Consider the following 15,713-nt stretch of genomic DNA (forward strand, 5'->3'; position numbering starts at 1 on the left):
CGGGAGCGGCCACTGCACTCCAGTCTGGGCAACCGAGTAAGACTCCAACTAAAAAAAAAAAAAAAAAAAAAAAACTTAAGTACTTATACATAGTGCTAAGATGGTTCTTTTGTTATACAATTAATAGAATGGGTTCTATTTAAACATTTTTAAGAAGCTGATTGTACTCAGCTTTGGTAGTCATCTGGTCAATCACTTAAACCTCTAACTAAGAGAATTTTTATGTTTATTATTTTATTTTTTGAGTCAGAGTCTAGGCTGGAGTGCAGTGGCACATTCATGGCCACTGCAACCTTGGCCTGCTGGGCTCAGGCAATCCTCCTGCCTCAGCCTTCCAGGTAGCTGGAACTACCAGGTAGCTGGAACCTCAGGCGAGTGCCACCACACCCACCTAAGTTTTTTTTTTTTTTTTTTTTGTAGAGACAAGGTCTTACCAACTTGCCCAGGCTGGTCTTGAACCCCTGGACTCAGGCAATCCTCTCACCTCAGTCTCTCACAGTGCTGGGATTACAGGCGTGAGCCACCATGCCTGGCTGAATTTTTATGTTTATATACATTTTAAAAATTCCTTTGATTACTGGAGATGTAGCTGTTAGGCTGGGCGTGATACTTCATGACTGTAATCCCAGCCCTTTGAGAGGCAGAGGCAGGCAGCCTGGACAATATAGTGAGACCCCACTTCAATTAAAAAATAAATAATTTTTTAAAAAAGAAATAGCTGTTAGGAAGTAAAGATTTTCAAATGTGAATAAGTCAGGATAAAAAAATGTCATGACGCAGTTGATCAAACAAGTGACACCTACCAACTCTTGGCAACCCAACTGACTGTGAATGGCAGTGTTGACTATGTGGTGTGCTCTGGGGTGACCTCAAAGCACCTTTTCCTACTTAGTGTAACATAGGTACACTCTGTCCAGTATTAAGTGGCTTGCTATTGTCTCTTTATGGAGCCTTTGAGTAGTGTGGGCACTTCGGGTTGACAGTTCCAGAGTTAGACTGCCTAGGTGTAAATCCTAGCTGTGCACTGAGCAAACCATTTAAGTCCTTAGCCTCAGTTTCCTCATCTGGAAAATGGTGACATTAGTAGGAGTTACTTTGTAGGGCTGTTCTGGAATTTCGAGATGATGCATGTCACGTAGAGGGTAGGTTCAGTGAACGACGTCTGACACGTAGATGTTGGTTTCTGCAGTGGTTTCTCAGGAGTGAGTTGTGACTGTGTGAATCTCAGATCTTTTTTCTCTGAATCTCAGATCTTTTTTTTTAGGAACTTGCTGAATAGTGGGGGTATAGAAAAGAAGGCAGAGGCCACAGTGCAGATGCTATAGGAATTAGTGATTCAGGAAAGGGTGGTCAAAGACTGCCACTAAGAGTAGTTGGCACTGGCCAGGTGGGTGGCTCACACCTATATTCCCAGCATTTTGGGAGGCCAAGGTGAGAGGATTACCTGAGCCCAGGGGTTCGAAACCAGCCTGGGCAACATAATGAGACCTCGTCTCTACAAAAAATAAAAAAATAAAATTAACCGGGCGTCATGGTGGGTGTCTTAGTTCCAGCTACTTGGAAGGCTGAGGTGGAAGGATCACTTGAGCCCTGCAGGTCGAGGTTGCAGTGGCCATGAACGTGCCACTGCACTCCAGCCTGGGTGACAGAGTGAGACTCCAACTCAAAAAAAAAAAATAGTTGGCACTAGACTGGTTCATTCCATGATGTTATAATCATTGTAACTCCAGGTTCATAGAGTGGGGATATCTGGCCACTAATAAAATTTATGACAAGACAGTTTATTTTTTTATACTTATTTAACTTTAGGATGCAGTAATGAATTTATGTTTAATAGAGACCTCCCAACAGTTGGAGAAGTCAGGTAGCCACGTGTAAAGCCCAGTGTGTACTAGTGATCTCTCAAATTACTATTATTTTTTTTGAGTCGGAGTCTTACTCTGTTGCCCAGGCTGGAGTGCAGTGACATGTTCATGGCCACTGCAGCCTCAACCTGCTGGACTCAGGCGATCCCTCTGTCTTAGACTTCCAAGTAACTGGAACCACAGGTGTGTGCCACCACGCCCAGTATTTTAAAAAATTTGTTGTAGAGATGAGGTCTCATCAAGTTGCCAAGGCTGGTCTCGAACCCCTGAGCTCAGGCAATCCTCTCGCCTCTGCTTCCCAAAGTGCTGGAATTACAGGCTTGAGCCACTGCACCTGGACCCTCAAATTATTATTTTTTAAATTTCAAAATATCATTACCGTGCTTGCCCATGGATTATAACAGGACATAGACTTGTTCTTAGAAGACTTTTTGTTTACATAGCTGGAATGCTCAGATTCCTCTTCATGCCCCAGCAGCACAGGCAGTGAATCTGCCAGTTAATTTTTATTCCTGGTTCCAATTATTCAGACCCTCCAAGTTGGAGGTGAGTGCTGAGGAGTAGAAAAAGCATGCATTTTGCAGTCAGAGGGATGGGACATAGGTTAAAATACACAACTGGTAATGTTGTGACTCAGCGTTTCTGAGCTCTGATTTCCTCATGGGTGAAATGATTGTCATGGGAATTAAATAAGATGAGGATACAACAGTGTTCGTCTCTGAGTAGGAGCAGTGGAAATATTGGTTTCTTTACCCACTATTCCCAGCCATTGTCTTAGAGAGGTTTCAAAACATCCATAGAAATAGAGAGCTTCCATCTTTCTTGGTTTTGATAAAGGAATCCTAGTAATGAGTTTGCATGTCAGTTTCTTTACACTAAATTGTTTTTTTTTTTTTGAATTGGAGTCTCACTCTGTTGCCCAGACTGGAGTGCAGTGGCTGCTCCCGGTCACCGCAGCCTCAACCTGCTGGGTTCCGGCGATCCTTCCCCTCAGCCTTCCAAGTAGCCGGAATTACAGGCATGCGCTACCACGCCCGGCTGATTTTGTGATTTTATTGTTGAGATGAGGTCTCGCTGTCCAGGCGGGTCTCGAACCCACGGGCTCAGGCAATCCACTCACCCCAGCCTCCCAAAGGCGTGGGATTACAGTCTGAGCCACCAAGCCCGGCTTGTTTTCGCTTTTAAATGGTTTTGTATGGAAGTTATTTTAAGATATTTTCATGTTTTGCATACTAATCTGCATTCTTAAACCAAGTGTGCTGAACATAATTCAGCATATTCTATCCTTGAAATTATGAAAGAAAAAGCATCAGATTCCTTTTCATGAATAGTTAATAGCGCCTCACTTTTCTTAATTCATCTATCACTTTCTTTCTTTTCTTCTCTTTTCTTTTTTTTTTAATGAGTTGGAATCTCACTCTGTCACCCAGGCTGGAGGGTGGTGGCACACTCACAGCTACCCCAGTGTCGACCTGCTGGGCTCCGGCGATCATTCCGCCTCAGCCTTCCAAGTAGCCGGAACTACAGGCACGCGCCACTATGCCTAGTTAATTTTTGATTTGTTGTAGAGACAGGTCTCGCCAAGTTGCCCGGGCTGGTCTCGAACCCACGGGCTCAGGCAATCCACTCTCTTTGGCCTCCCAAAGTGCTGGAATTACAGGCTGAGCCACCAAGCCTGGCCTGTTTCTCTTCTAACATGCTTTGAAGGGTACTCCTTCCAAATGGAAGTTTATGTGTTTATTTCTATATCAAATCACATATAGATAGCTACATACACACATGTATTTATGTATATATACATAAAACTATCTTTTTTTTTTTGAGTTGGGGTCTCACTCTGTCACCCAGACTGGAGTGCAGTGGCCGCTCCCTGCCACCGCAGCCTCGACCTGTTGGGCTCCGGCGATCCTTCCGCCTCAGCCTTCCAAGTAGCTGGAACTACAGACATGTGCTACTATGCCTGGCTAGTTTTTTATTTATTGTAGAGACGAGGTCTTGCCAAGTTGCTCAGGCGGGTCTCGAACCCGTGGGCTCAGGCAATCCACTCACCTCAGCCTTCCAAAGTGCTGGGATTACAGGTTGAGCCACCGAGTCCGACCAAAACTATCTTTTTAAGAAGATTCAAAGAGATTTAGAGGATACAATTTTTTAAAAGTCCTATAATTATTTTATTAATGGGGAAATTTGATCTCAGGTTATGTAGCATTCCTTCCTATCTTCTTAGCCTGAAAAGGGGGAACGTTTTCTTTCTTTTCTTTTTTTTTTTTTTGAGTTGGAGTCTCACTCTTGTCACCCAGGCTGGAGTACAGTGGCATGCTTATGGCACCACGCCTCGACTTGCAGGGCTTAGGTGAGCCTTCCGCCTCACCCTTCCAAGTAGCTGGTGCTACAGATGCACGCCACCACGCCCGGCTAGTTTTTGTGATTTATTTTAGAGATGAGGTCTCATCAAGTTGCCCAGGCTGGTCTCAAACCCCTGGGCTCAGGCAATCCTCTCACCTTGGCCTCCCAAAGTGCTGGGATTACAGGCTGCGGCACAATAGCCAGTCAAACCTTTTATTTTTAAGACAGAGTCTTTGTGCAGAAAGCTTAAGTTTCTAATTTTAATTCTGGTGCTAACAGGTCAGATAGCCTTGGCTTTGGGGTGTGACAGACTAGTGTTTGTATCCTGTCTCCCCAACCACTCTCAGTGGGGTGCTGTGAGATTGTGATGATATAATGGTATCAGGAGTCTGGCATATAGTGGGCACCTGTGACCAGGAGCTATTTATGCTGCTGTTATTCAACTACTATGTTATTATAGCCACCTTATAAAATACAACCATGCTGCAGGAAAAGCCTCAGAAATCTAGGGATAACAAACATATATTTTATTTATTATTTATTTATTTATTTGAGTTGGAGTCTCACTCCGTCTCCCAGGCTGGAGTGCAGTGACACTCACAGCCACTCCAGTGTCAACCTGCCAGGCTCAGGCGATCCTTCCACCTCATCCTTCCAAGTAGCCGGAACTATAGGCGGGCACTACCACACCCAGCTAATTTTTGATTTATTGTAGAGACAAGGTCTTGCCAAGTTGCCCGAACTGGTCTTGAACCTACAGGCTCAGGCAATCCACTTGCCTCAGCCTCCCAAAATGCTGGGATTACAGGCTGAGCCATCGAGCCTGGCCACAAACATATATTTTAATTAGGAGTAAATAAGTATGTTTTTCTTACTATTTTCGAACATAGAAATTGTGACCTTAAAGCGGGGATTGCAGTGTGGCACCCACAGACCACATTTGGCCTGCAGACCTTTTTTGTTTGGCCTGTGTAGTTAAGAAGAAGACAGAGGCCAAATACTCTCCAGTTCACCACACCTCTCCCTTCCCCACAGAGCCTTACACTTCCCTGCCAGTGTAAGATTTTGGAGATCGTGATTCAAGAGGTATGAAGTGGGGAGTTTTTGTTGTTGAGACCACCTTTTGGAGGCCGAAGTGAGAGGATTGCCTGAGCCCACGTGTTAGAGACCAGCCTGGGCAACTTGGTGAGACCTCATCTCAACAATAAATCAAAAAAGTAGCCGGGTGTGGTGGCACACACCTGTAGTTCAAGCTACTTGGAAGGCTGAAGCGGAAGGATCACCTGAGTCCAGCAGGTCGAGGCTGCGGTGGCTATGAGCATGCTACTGTACTCCAGCCTGGGCGACACAGTGAGACTCCAACTCACACACGCAAAAAAAGAAGGCCGAGTGCTGTAGCTCACGCCTATAATCCCAGCACTTTGGCAGCCCGAGGTGAGAGGATTGCCTGAGCCCGCAGGTTCGAGACCAGCCTGGGCACCTTGGCGAGACCTCATCTCTACAATAAATCAAAAAATTAGCTGGGCATGATGGCGTGTGCCTGTAGTTCCAGCTACTTGGAAGGCTGAAGTGGAAGGATTACCTGAGCCCAGCAAGTCAAGGCTGTGGTGACCAGGAGTGTGTCACTGCCCTCCAACCTGGGTGACAGAGTGAAACTCCAGCTCAAAAAAAAAAAGAAAAGAAAAGAAACCACTTTTCTAATGGTGATGATTGGGAAGTTATACTCCAAGAACAGTGTTCCACAAGAAAATGTGTTGTAAATGGACCTGTCCACACACAAATACAACAACTCCAGGCCCCGGGAGAAAACATGGCATTGCATAGACTTATTGAGGGCACGTGTGCACATTTTTAGAGTGCAAAATATTCCTTAACTTGGAAAGAGTCTATCAGGCATTAGAAAGATGAAAGAAGACAGAGAGGGTATGAATTAATTACTTATTTACTGAGGGACTTAATTTGTCCTGTGGCCTGTTTCATTCAAGCTTGGCTGAACAGCTCTCATTACAAACCTGGAGGAAGTGAGTCAGACGGCTTATGTGCTCCTGCCTATTCAGGGAAGGGTTCAAGGTCTAAGTGAGTTCAAATCCTACCTCTATACTTTTTCAACTGCTAGACCTTGACAAGTTGCTTGACCTCTCTGTGCCTCAGTTTCTACTTTGAAGTGGGAATAACTACCTACATCATAATAGTTGTTAAAGGGGCTTGGATGAGTTGTTGCCTGTAATGTACTGAGAACTGTGCTTGGTGTGTAATTATTTGTTACGTTTTAGCTAAAACCTGAGAGTGAGGAAAAAATGTTCTGTGGCATAACGGATACCAAAACTGACTGGTGACAGAATGTGAATAGTTACATGATTTGCCATCATCTCAGTTTTTCCTTCTCCCCCAGACAGAAAATCCAAGCTATGAACTCCTTATTCTTGTACAACAATTGGGCCCCTGACGTGATCAGTTTTACCTTTCAGAAAGTGCAGTCTCATTCTCATATCACTTCTCTTTACCTCCATTTCCCCTTTGCTTCAAGAAATCATAAGAATCAGGTAGTTGAGACTGAAAAAAAATTAAAGATGTCTGCTTCTTGAAGGGTTTTTTGTTTTGTTTTTTTTGAGTTGGAGTCTCACTCTGTCACCCAGACTGGAGTGCAGTGGCCGCTCCCGGCAACCACAGCCTCGATCTGCTGGGCTCCGGCGATCCTTCCGCCTCAGCCTTCCAAGGAGCTGGAATGACAGGTGCGCTACCACGCCCGGCTAATTTTTTTTGATTTATTGTAGAGATGAGGTCTCGCCAAGTTGCCCAGGCTGTTCTCGAACTCTTGGGCTCAGGTAATCCACTCACCTCAGCCTCCCAAAGCGCGGGATTACAGGCTGAGCCACCGAGCCCGGCTAATTATTTCTTTTTTGAGTTGGAGTCTCACTCTGTCGCCCAAGCTGGAGTGCAGTGGCATGCTCATGGCCACCGCAGCCTTGACCTGCTAGGCTCAGGTGATCCTTCTGCCTCAGCCTTCCAAGTAGCTGGAACTACAGGCATGTGCCACCACGTCTGGCTAATTTTTTGATTTATTGTAGAGGTGAGGTCTTGCCAAGTTGCCCAGGCTGGTCTCGAATCCATAGGCTCAGGCAATCCTCTCACCTATGCCTCCCATAGTGCTGGGATTACAGGCATGAACCACCTTGTCTGGCTAACATTTTATTTTTAAAAATTAAAAACAATTTTACAAAATTTAAACAACTGTATAGTGAATACCCATATGTGGGAGACTCAAAAGAAAACATTCATTTTCTGAGACAAACTAGTAGTCGAATATTATAAACATACAAAGAAAGTGCATAGACTAATGTAAGAGACGCCATAAACCTACCTCCTAGATTTAATTCATGTTAGTATTTTGCTATATTTTATCACTCTTTTTAAGAAAGTTTAAGATTTAAAAATATTTTAGAAATAAAATAATTTTTCTCCCTCCATTTCCAAAGGATATCTCTTTTGACTGTAACCTTCCTTTTTATTTTTATTTTTATTTTTATTTTTTGAGTTGGAGTCTTACTCTGTTGCCCAGACTGGAGTGCAATGGCCACTCCCGGTCACCTCAGCCTCGACCTGCTGGGCTCCAGCGATCCTTCCGCTTCAGCCTTCCAAGTAGCTGAAACTACAGGCGCGCGCTACCATGCCCAGCTAATTTTTGATTTATTGTAGAGATGAGGTCTCGCCAAATTGCCCAGGCGGGTCTCGAACCCGCGGGCTCAGACAATCCACGCACCTCAGCCTCCCAAAGCGCGGGATTACAGGCTGAGCCACTGAGACCGGCTAATCTCTGTCCTTCTAATGTGCGCTCACTGGGAGACATTGTCTCCGCCTTTCCTTTAGTGAGCAATTCAGTTCTCAACAGTGTCTCTTTTTATTCCTTGCTTTTTCAGATTTATTTGTTCTGTGATGATATTTTGGCTCTTATTTTTTGTTTTTTTGTTTTTTTTGAGTCGAAGTCTCACTCTGTTGCGTAGGCCGGAGTGCAGTGGCATACTCACGGCCACCACAGCCTCCACCTGCTGGGCTCAGGCGATCCTTCCACCTTGACCTTCCAAGTAGCTGGAACTATAGGCACACACTACCACACCTAGCTAATTTTGTGATTTATTGTAGAGACGAGGTCTCACCATGTTGCCCAGGTGGCTCTCAAACCCGCGGGCTCAGGCAGTCCTCTCGCCTCGGCCTCCCAGAGTGCTGGGATTATAGACTTGAGCCACTGCGCCTGGCCTATTTTTTGTATTTTTATCTTTCTGTTTTTCAAATCTCTGTTTTCTTTTAATCCTGTTTGCATAGGATGCATGCTCCTTTTATGTTCTGTGGTGTGAATTAAAGAGATTGTGAAGAACATCTTTTTGTTCCTTCTTTCATTTATAGTTGCCCTCCACCCCCTGCAAAATCTTTATCTGCATGCTATGTCTTTTTTCTTTCTTTTTTTCTTTTTTGAGTTAGTGTCTCATTCCGTCGCCCAGACTGGAGTGCAGTGGCACGCTCATGGCCTCCCCAGCATCGACCTGCTGGGCTCTGGCGACTGTTCTCCCAAAGCCTTTCAAGTAGCTGGAACTATAGATGTGTGTTACTACGCCCGGCTAATTTTTTGATTTATTGGAGAGATGAGTTCTCCTGAAGTTGCCCAGGCTGTTCTCCAACCCGTAGGCTTGGACAAACCCAAACCCCGGCCTCCCAAAGTGCTGGGATTACAGGCTTGAGCCACTGTACCTGGACCATGCTATGTTTTTAATCTCTCTTTTTCTTTCTTTCTTTCTTTTGTTCTCTCCTTCTTCCTCCCTCCCTTCCTTCCCTCTTTTCTTTTCCTCCTCCTCTCCTTCCTGCTCCATCCTCCCTTTCATGGGATGGTATGTTTGGATTCCTCCCATCATTACTAAGCCGTTTCTTTCATCTTATCACTTGGGCAGCCCTACCGAAACATTCTGTTCGTCCTGATGGAGTGTCAGTATTACAGATCAAAGGCTGGGTATACCACATTTCTGTTTTCTGTAGCCTGAGGGAATTGGATGTTGGATAAGGGCCCCGTTGGAGGGAACAGTCTTGTTAGAGTACCTTCCGGCAAGATGTGAACACTGGGATAGGACTAGCGATGGAAGAAGGCATGGTTTTCTTCTCCTTTCCTTTCTCCAGTGCTGTGCAGAGCCCTGGAGCCTATCATTACGTTACGAGCCAGTGCAGGTGGTCCCCAAAGTCCTATGGGTGAACCAAAGTAGTTATTATGAGCAGAGAAAGCTGAAGAGTTGCTTTCAAGAGATTCTTTGAAATGCAATGCCAAAAAGTATGCCAGAATGTTAGTTTTACAAGCCAAAGCCTGAAGTCTGGATATACTTGCACTGATTAAGAGCAAAACACAAAAGGGATGAAAACAGCAAAATTCAGACTGAGAGAAACTCTGCAGAACAAGCTTTGGTCCCTTTAGCAACAGGATGGCAAGGGAAAAAAATTGGAGAGGAAACCTATAGACTACAAGAGAGTTAAGAGATATAATAAGAAAGCCGGGCATGGTGGCTCATGTCTGTAATCCCAGCACCTGGGGAGGTGGAGGTGAGAGTATTGCCTGAGCCTGGGGGTTTGAAACCAGCCTAGGCCACTTGACAAGAGTCATCTCTACAATAAAATAAAAAAAAATTAGCCAGGTGCCTGTAGCATGTGACTGTAGACACATCTACTTGGAAGGCTGAGGTGGAAGGATCGCTTGAACCCAGCAGGTCAAGGCTGAGGTGGCTGTGAGTGTGCCACTGCACTCCAACCTGGGTGACAGAGCAAGACTCTGACTCAGAAAAAAAAAGGAAAAAAAAGAGAGAGCTATAACAACCAGTAGCAGGATTTGGGCCTTATTTGGATCCTGTTTCAAAACAAACAAATTGGAATTCCTTTCCAAAACAATATGTGAAACATTAGGGGAAAATAAACAAATAGTTGGAATTTTGCTGAAATTAAAGACTTAATTTTCACATTTATAATGATTTAATTTTCACATTTATAATTATTATTATTATTTAGACAGGGTCTCACTCTGTCTTCTAGGCTAGGGTGCAGTGGCACAATCCTGGCTCCCTGCAGCCTCTACCTGCTAGGCTCAAGCAATCCTCCCACTTCACCCATCCTAGTAGCTGGGTCCGCAGGCATGTACCAGCATGCCTGGCTAATTTTTTGATTTTTGTAGTGACGTGGTCTCACTATGTTGCCAAGGCTGGTTTTGAACTCCTGGGCCTAAGTGATTCTCTTGCCTGGATTAATGTGATTATGATTGCATTAAAAGTCTTCATCTTTTAGAGTTACATCCTGAAATATTTACAAATGAAATATATAATATTCAGCACCCACTTCAGAATAATGCAGGGATGAGGCAGTGGATGAAATTTTTACTTAAAATATGAATGAATGTTAAAGTGACAAAATAGAGATGTTGGTGGAATTGACTTTTTTCCCTTTGGAAAACACAGTAGGTTTTGGCTCAAATATTTCCAAGCATTTCTTCAGTCTTGTGTCCATGCTGTGCTCTGGGGACGAATCTGTGAGTAAGATAGACAGAGTCCATGCCCTCGTGAAGCTCTGTTCTAGAACTGAGAGGGATTGAGAAAGAGACAATAAATGAGTGAAGTAAATAACCATGAAAATAGCTGAACCATGAAATTAAATGAGATGTATAATGGTGAAAATAAGACAATGTGTTGTGACAGTGACTGGCGGGAGTATCTTCAGGGAAGACCTTATTGAGGACATACTGTCATCCCTGATGCGGAAGAGTCACAGTGAATGACATCTTGAATGTCAAGAAGGTGCCAGCTGTGGGAAGGTCTGGGGAAGATCGGGCAAGGGGAACAGTGAATGCCGAGGCTCTGAGGTTGGCGTGCTTGAGGGACAGAAAGAATGCTGGCGCATCATGAACAAGTTATTGGTGATTGAGTGGAAGCCACCAATCTAACAGGAGCAGCGTCAAGGGTTCCAGAAAGCACCAGAGGGCCCTTTAAAACTGTCAAGAGATGGTTTTCACTGGTTTGTGTTTAGTTTGGGAAGAACGCCCTGGTTTTAGATTTCTCTTTTTATTTATTTATTTTTATTTATTTATTCTTTATACTTAAATGGTTCTAGCATAAAGAAAAGACAAATATTGAAGGTGATGGATTTCTCTTTTTAATCATGCTTTCAGTATCTCCTGCCAGGATAATATCTTCCAAGGAGAAAGCCCCCAAGAAATAGTGCTTCAGGTCCTCACATTTTACATGCAAGGAGGTGGGGAGACACACATTACAGATGCTTGGATTTGTTCCCTCTCCTTTTCAGTGCCATTTTTGTGATAAGGCCTTCATGAACCAAGGTTTTCTGCAAAGTCACATTCAACGCCGCCACACTGAAGATTCTCACCTTGGTAAGTATGAGCTCTGTTTCAGAGCTATTACTTTCTGCTCCCTTTTCCTTTTTGCAATGAGATATGGTCCAGCGCATTTCCCAATACTTTTTTAAAAAAGTGTCACCATCCTTGTTCATTCAGCAAGTAAATATTGGGCCCCTGCTAGGTGCAAGCCGTGCTCTAGGTGCTGGGGAGACAACTGCAAGTGAAACAGAGAAGCCCTACTCTCTAGAATATTAATGTTCCAATGTGAGACTGAGAAGACACATTTAAACACATAAATGAGTAATTCTTCTCAAACAGTGGCAAATGGGTTATAATAATAACATAGAGAGGCCGGGCATGGTGGCTTACGCCTGTAATCCCAACATTTTGGGAGGCGGAGGTGAGAGGATTGCCTGAGCACAGGGTTCAAGACTAGCCTGGGCAACTTAGTAAGACCTTGTCTCTACAATAAAGCAAAATATTAGCCGTGTGTGGTGGCGTGTGCTTGTAGTTCCAGCAACTTGGAAGGTTGAGGTGGAGGAATCGTCGGAGTCCAGGAGGTAGAGACTGTGGTGGCCATGAACGTGCCACTGCACTCCAGCCTGGGCAGCAGAGTGAGTCTCTGACTAAGCACATACACACACACACACACACACACACACACACACACACACACACACACACACAGGAGAACGGGGTGGAGAATGACACCAGGTGCTCAGCAAAGTCCTTGCTGAGGAGGTAACATCTAATGGGAATGACAAGGAGGTTCCACCCTGTGGAGAATCTGGGAAAAGGGTATACCAGCCAAAGGGAACACTCATTGTAAGGGATATATTTGAGGAACAGAAAGGAGGCTGGGTGAGTAGAGTGGGCAAGGTCATGGTATATGGTAAGGCTGGCGTGGTAGGGTCCTGCTCATAGGAATCCCTGAAGACCCTGGACTGGAATGCGGACTTTTTAAATGTTTAATGGGGAGTTGTTGGAGGACCTTAGACTGGGGAGGGATCTGATCTAATTTTTGCCCTAAAGTGATCCCTCTAGCTGCAGGTGGCGACTAGACTGGAGGGGGCAGCCATGGAAGCAGGTGGATAAGTGAAGAGGCTGCGATCGCAGCCCAAGGGAGAGAGATGGGGGCCTGGACCAGGGTGGTCCCCTAGCAGATGGGAGGTAGGCCCAGAGCTTACAGAGGTGTGATTTGGCGTGAGAGCAAGAGACAAAGCACAGATGACCCTGGGTTTCTGTCCTCCGTGCTTGGGTGAATGGCGGTGACATTTCCTGTCATGGAGAGCTGGGGGTGGGAAGTAGTTTGAAGGAGGAAGGAGAATGGGAGGGTCTGTGTTGCCCATGGGTGTGTTTCCATCACACGTATGATAGACACTCAGGTGTAAGTCTGGAGGACTGCAGCTTGAGGGCTGGAGACCTGAACTGGAGATAGAATAGAAATCCGGGGGTGATTGGAGTTGAGCTGGACTGGCTGGGCTCACCTGGATAGACAAGGGAAGGTGGTGAGGCCAGCCTTGAGGCTTTCCCAAAGGCAGGAGCTCTGGAAGAGTGGCAGTGGAGGGTAGGAAATAGCCTCTGCCAAGGCAGGAGGGAAACTTGGGACATGTATTTGTCATGGAAACCAAGGGAAAAGTATTTCACAAAGGAGGCAAGGGTCGGTTGTGTCAAATGTTCCTGAGACAAAGAGTAAGATGAAGGCTGAGAATTGACCGTTGTAACTTCAGGACTGGTGGGGACAGAAGCCTAGTTTGAGTGAGCTGAGCTGGGGGTCGCGGGGGAGTGGTTCTGTCGGTTCCAATTATTGGGTTTCAACAGCGTTTACTGGGAAGGAAAGCAGAGACATGACGCATCATCTGGATAGAAATGTGGGACTAAGGGAGACCTTTTGTTTCATGGGAGATGTGGAAGATACTCAGATGTGTTTGTGTGCTGATGGGAACTAACCGAAATAAGAGGGGGAAATGAAGCCACAAGAGAGGGGAGGGGACTCTGTGGCTTACCTAGGAACCAGGTTTCCCACTATAGCAAGTCCCCTACATACGAATGAGTTTCATTCCAAGAGCATGTTTATAAGTTTAGTTTGTTTGTAAGTCCAGCAGAGTTAGCCTAGGTACCCAATTAACACAATCAGCTGTTTAGTACCAGCTACAACACTGCAGCTTTTTCGCTGGCTTCCAGATATCCTGGGCTTGAAATAAAGGTACTGTACTACTGTACTCTCTACAGTACTATATGTAAAGTACACAAAAACACAATCACTTGCAGAGGATGCATGCATTTGGCAATGTACGCCAGACATGTGAATTAACCTACGTGATTAGACATGAGAATGCATATTTGCATCTTTGAAAGTTCGTGACTTGAAGGTTCGTTTGTAGGGGACTTATTGTATTTAAATATTCTCAAAAGCAAATTTGTAAGGTCTCTTTGTCCATGAGCAGATCAAAGTTTTCTGCAGGTTGCCGCGGTAGCCCACAGAAATTCTCGTCCTGATCTTAAAGGTGTTCAGGATCGAGATGTGTGTGCTTAGCTTGCTACTAAATACCTGCATTTATCTCCACTTTGGGCCAGTCTGTTTCTACTCCTGCCCATCTCAGGGAAGTAAATAGATTTACTTAAGAAATAGCTAAGCTCTGTAGAAACAAAATAAGTAGCAGAAAGTCCCGTTTATAAGCCTTGGACTACTGATAAAATTTAGCACTATATTGGAGAAATTGGAAAGATAAAATATTTTAATGAACCTACCATTCTTCAGTGTGAAACTGACCTTCTTTCTCTTCTGTTTCAGTATCTTATTCTATCTCATACTCGTTTCAGAGGGTGTTTCAGACTCTGAAATGAGTATTATCTCTTCAGGTCATCTTTGAGATTCTGACTTTCTACTTTGGTTTCCATACCTTTCATGTCTACTCTCACAGACACATGTATATTCATTCAGTCATGTGTACATCTGCATGTAAGTACATGTGCATAAGTATTCTTCCCTTCACTTGTTGCTTCCTTTTACAACTTTTCAGTATCTTGCCTTGGCCCCAGTGGATAGGACATGGCCCGAGTCTGCATTTTGAATGCCAGCCCACTGCTTGTATCAGCAATCATGGGGTCCGCAGGAGAGTTTGGTGGGAGCTGGAAGGATAGTGACCATAGAGATTTCATTATGGTGGTTCCTGAGTAAGGTCGTTGCTTGTCTTCTCTGATTGAGACAAGCTTCTCTGAGAAGAGCCCAGAGTGCTGCCAGGTCAGAGCAGCTCGGATTATTCCTTGTCACCATGATTACTCCTCAAACAGGGCTCTCACCATGTAGGATAACCCAACCTCAACACAGTGGCTGAAAAAAAATCTGCTAAAAATAATTCAGCACCCCAAAATGCAAAGGACTCCAAAGAAATACTCCAAGAGCAAAAATTGGCTAATGTGGCATGCAACAAGTAATAATATCCCAAGTAAGGGCAGTTTCCTTTGTCTTATTAATAGGACCATACCCTATAAGTTTTCAGATACGTTTCATAAGAGATGGTGTTTTAATGAGACTTTCTGTTGCAGCTGAGTATGGGAAAAAGGCTCAGACCGATAAGCTCCAGAGTGAGGTGGACGTGTTGAAGGATCAGCTGCAGCTCACCAAGTCTCAGCTAGAGGCTGCACAGCACACCCTTGCGGTCAGATTCTCTCAGGTACGAGGCAGTACTCTATGGTATTTTTTTTTTTTGAGTCGGAGTCTCACTCCGTTGCCCAAGCTGGAGTGCAGTGGCACGCTCACAGCCACCCCAGCATCGACCTGCTGGGCTCAGGCGATCCTTCTACTTCAGCCTTCCACGTAGCCAGAACTACAGGTGCATGCCACCATGCCTGGCTAATTTTTTATTTATTTATTTATTGTAGAGATGAGGTCTCACCAAGTTGTTCAGGCTGTTCTTGAACCCATGGGCTCAGGCAGTCCTCTCACCTTGGCCTCCTGAAGTGCTGGGATTACAGGCTTGAGCCACCATGCCCAGCCCTCTATGATATTTTAATCTCAATGAATCATATGTCATTACAGTTAACTTGTGTGTTAATTGGTTGTGCCATAGACTCTAATAAACAGAGGAACTTAGGAGTTTGTAGAGAACTTGATAAAATGTGATTGTATT

At 44.8% G+C, this 15,713-nt stretch overlaps 1 protein-coding gene across 4 annotated transcripts in view; it reads left to right on the forward strand.

Moving 5' to 3' along the window:
- The window catches only part of DZIP1 (DAZ interacting zinc finger protein 1), an 85,304-nt gene that overhangs the window by 1,709 nt on the left and 67,882 nt on the right, over positions 1-15,713 (forward strand). For all 4 annotated transcript variants that reach the window (XM_021705971.1, XM_021705972.1, XM_021705974.1 and 1 more), the window contains exons 2-3: positions 11,529-11,613; positions 15,130-15,257. In XM_021705971.1, coding sequence (XP_021561646.1) covers positions 11,529-11,613; positions 15,130-15,257 — 213 coding nt within the window. The remainder of the gene's footprint in view (positions 1-11,528; positions 11,614-15,129; positions 15,258-15,713) is intronic.

Source organism: Carlito syrichta, unplaced genomic scaffold, assembly GCF_000164805.1.
Source record: "Carlito syrichta isolate Samal-C Ts95f unplaced genomic scaffold, Tarsius_syrichta-2.0.1 Scaffold314864, whole genome shotgun sequence".
Classification (NCBI taxonomy): Eukaryota; Metazoa; Chordata; class Mammalia; order Primates; family Tarsiidae; genus Carlito; species Carlito syrichta.